This window comes from Calidris pugnax, unplaced genomic scaffold, assembly GCF_001431845.1.
Source record: "Calidris pugnax isolate Ruff unplaced genomic scaffold, ASM143184v1 scaffold341, whole genome shotgun sequence".
Classification (NCBI taxonomy): Eukaryota; Metazoa; Chordata; class Aves; order Charadriiformes; family Scolopacidae; genus Calidris; species Calidris pugnax.
In genome coordinates this window covers 395,010-398,566 of record NW_015091149.1, presented here as the reverse complement: position 1 = coordinate 398,566, position 3,557 = coordinate 395,010, and the positions used below count along the sequence as shown (strand labels likewise).

At 66.1% G+C, this 3,557-nt stretch overlaps 1 protein-coding gene across 1 annotated transcript in view; it reads left to right on the top strand.

The window, feature by feature from the left end:
• The window catches only part of CNTNAP1 (contactin associated protein 1), a 15,122-nt gene that overhangs the window by 2,363 nt on the left and 9,202 nt on the right, over window positions 1-3,557 (top strand). Inside the window, 10 exon segments of the mRNA XM_014959063.1 lie at window positions 3-372; window positions 622-815; window positions 914-1,061; window positions 1,310-1,513; window positions 1,586-1,770; window positions 1,858-2,001; window positions 2,610-2,871; window positions 2,953-3,102; window positions 3,171-3,342; window positions 3,435-3,541. Of these exon segments, the coding sequence (XP_014814549.1) occupies window positions 3-372; window positions 622-815; window positions 914-1,061; window positions 1,310-1,513; window positions 1,586-1,770; window positions 1,858-2,001; window positions 2,610-2,871; window positions 2,953-3,102; window positions 3,171-3,342; window positions 3,435-3,541 (1,936 nt within the window).

Sequence of the window (3,557 nt, the reverse complement as noted above, 5' to 3'; positions counted from 1 at the left end):
AGCGCGGAGGCGGCTGGTGCGGGCGGCGGGGCCCGCAGAGGTGTGTCAGCTCCGCTGCAGTGGGAGGGGAGAGCGGGAGCCGGACCATCCGTGGAGCCCGCAGGGTCCCCAGGGTCTGCAGGGTCCCCAGGGTCTCCAGGGTCCCCAGAGCCCGCAGGGTCCCCAGAGCCGCTGGGGTCCGCAGGGCCGGGCCGGGCAGGGGGGGCCACCGCAGAGACACCGCCCAATTCTGCCCCCCGAGCTCGGCCCCCAGCCCCGCTCTCCCCGCAGGACCCTGCTACGATGAGCTCGTTGCTCCCCTCTACTCCTCCTCCATCGGGGCCTCCTCCAGATACAACATCTTCTACTCGGCCAGCTTTGCCCGGCTGCACAGTGAGTGTCGTCCCCACCCCCCGCAGGGACTGGGGCGCAGACAGGGTGGGGGGCTGCGCTCAGGGGGTGTCCCTGGCAAGGTCTTGCCTCCCATGGGGCTGAGGGGTTTTTGGCTGCCCACCTCAGCATCCTTGGGGGTGGGGGAGAGCCCTCCAGCTCTCCACCTGCAGTGGGGTGGTGCGGTGGGGCCAAGCAGGAACCCCCCCCTGGGAGCCACTGGGTGCCAGTTTGTGGCCACCATCCCCACAGGCACCAGTGGCTGGTCCCCTGACCCCCGGGACAAGCAGCCCTGGCTCCAGATCGACCTGATGCAGAAGCACCGGATCAACGCGGTGGCCACGCAGGGGACCTTCAACACCTACGACTGGCTGACGCGCTACATCCTGCTCTTTGCTGACCACCCCACCAGCTGGAAACCCTTCTTCCAGCAGGGCAGCAACTGGGTACGGGGTTAGCCCATGGGACAGGGTCCCCTGGGAGGGACAGAGACCCCCCCCCTCCCAGCCCTGAGCGAGGTGCTGATGGTCCCCTTTGTCCCCAGACATTCTTTGGGAACGTGAACGAGAGCGGGGTGGTGCGGCACGACCTGCACTACCCCATCTTCGCACGGTACATCCGCATCATCCCGGTGGCCTGGAACCCACGGGGGAAGATCGGGCTGCGCCTGGGTCTCTACGGCTGCCCCTACCGTGAGTACCCAGCCCCGGGGGCTCCAACAGCCCTGCGTGGGGTGGGACCCTGGCCCAACCACCCGCATGGCAGGGGGCCAGCTCCCGGCTCTGGCATGCCTGGAAATCCCTCTCCCAGAGGGGATTGTGTCCAAGCAGCCTGCAGTCATTAGCTCTGGCACAAAGCACAGGAGAAAGGAGTGTTCCCTGTGCCAGGGCGCCTGCTGCTGTGGGCAGTGACATGGCTGGAGCCACTCTGTTCTCCCCAGGGTCCCACGTGCTCTACTTCGACGGGGATGATGCCATCTCCTACCGCTTCCGGGCCAAGAGGATCAGCACCCTCGAGGATGACATCTCCTTCAACTTCAAGACGCTGGAGCAGGACGGGGTGCTGATGCACGGGGAGGGCTCGCAGGGTGACTACATCACGGTGGAGCTCAAGCAGGCCCAGCTCTACCTGCACATCAGCTTAGGTGAGCTGGGGACAGGAGGGGGCCGGGTGGTGCACGGCTGGGGGGCCACCAGCTGAGGCTGCCCCTCCCCAGGCAGCAGCCCGCTGCATGCCACCGAGGGCCACACGACGGTGACGGTGGGCAGCCTCCTGGACGACCAGCACTGGCACTCGCTGCACATCGAGCGCTTTGGCCACCACGTCAACCTGACCCTGGATGGGGAGGTGAAACGGTTCCGCTGCCGCGGCACCTTCGACCAGCTGGACCTCGAGACCGAGGTGGGTACATGTGGGGTGAGCTGCCAGGACACTGACCCACAGCGTCCCCCCCCCATGAGGGGCTGACTCCTTCCCTCTGCTCCCCAGCTCTTCTTCGGGGGGGTGATTGACCAGGACAAGCAGCACCTCACTTACCGCCAAAACTTCCGAGGCTGCGTGGAGAACATCATGTTCAACGGGGTCAACATCGCCGACCTGGCCCGGCACCGGAGACCCAACATCCGCTTCGAGGTCCAATTTAGGGGGGGTGGCCCCTTCCCTGGAGGGTCCTGTTCCTGCTGGGGGGGGGACCCCTTTCCTGGAGGATGGCCAGGTCCTCAGCCCCGCTGTGGGGTGACCCCTTCCCCGGGGCCAGGCTCCCCCCCCCGACACTGTGGGGTGACACGAGGCCGGGCAGCAGCCGTGCTCAGCCAAGCGGTGCCGCATCGACTGCACGAGGTCGTCCCTGGCCCGGGGCACCCGGCACTGCCAGGCGATGGGATCGAGCTGGGGCAATCGGGGCCGGGTTGTGGGGATGGTGGGGGGGAGTTCTCCCTGCTGCAGGAGCATCATCCCCTTCCTTCAAGCTGGAGGGGAACAGATTTAGACTGGAGATGAGGAGAGGGTTCTTCACTGTGAGGGTGGTGGAGCACTGGAACAGGTTGCCCAGGGAGGTGGTTGAGGCCCCTTCCCTGGAGATATTCAAGGAGAGGCTCGATGAGGCCCTGGGCAACCTGGTCTAGTTGGGAGTGTCCCTGCTGACTGCGGGGGGGTGGGACTAGATGGCCTTTGGAGGTCCCTTCCAGCCTGGGCAATTCTATGATTCTATGATTCTCACTGCCTCCTGTGGTCGCCCCCAGGGCAGCGTGGGCCACTACTGCCAGGACCAGCTGAACAACCCCATCACCTTCGCTGGCATCAACAACTACGTGCGGGTGCCAGGGATCCCGCGGAGGAACCGTCTGGCCGTCAGCTTCCGCTTCCGCTCCTGGGACACCGCCGGGCTCCTGCTCTACACCAGCTTCGCCGACCGCCTGGGCTCCCTGGAGGTGGTGCTGAGCGAGGGGCAGATCAACGTCACCATCACCCAGCCTGGCAAAAAGAAGCTGGAGTTTGCTGCAGGTGGGTTGGGGAGCCCACCGTGGGGCTGGGGGGTTGGGTGTGTGGTGGTGCCTCCCCACGACCCCTCCTCTCCCTGCGCAGGGCATCGCTTGAATGACGGCTTCTGGCACTCGGTGCAGCTGGTGGCACGGGACGGCTCAGCCGTGGTGACCATTGATGATGATGATGGTGCTGAATTTCGGGTGGCTCACCCCTTCCAGCTCCGCACCGGCAGCCAGTACTTCTTCGGAGGTGGGTGGCGGGTCGGGGGCTGGGGGCTGTGGGTGCCCGGGGGCCGCTCACCCCGCTGTGCTTTACAGGCTGCCCCAAGCCGGCTTCGGTCACCGGCTGCCGGTCCAACCAGACGGCCTTCCACGGCTGCCTGCAGATGCTGAACGTGGACATGCAGCCTGTGGACGTGGAGCTGCTGGTGCTGCACCGGCTGGCGCAGTACTTCAACGTGTACTTCAACGTCTGCGGCATCACGGACAGGTATTGGTTGTGACGGGGGCACCAACTGGGAGCGGGCAGGGGATGGGGGGGCTGTGCTGGTGCCAGGACAGGAGCCCCTTGTGCCCTCACAGGTGCACCCCCAACCTGTGCGAACACGACGGCCGCTGCATCCAGTCCTGGGACGACTTCATGTGCATCTGCGACCTGACGGGGTACAAGGGGGAGACCTGCCACAAATGTGAGTCTGGGACCTC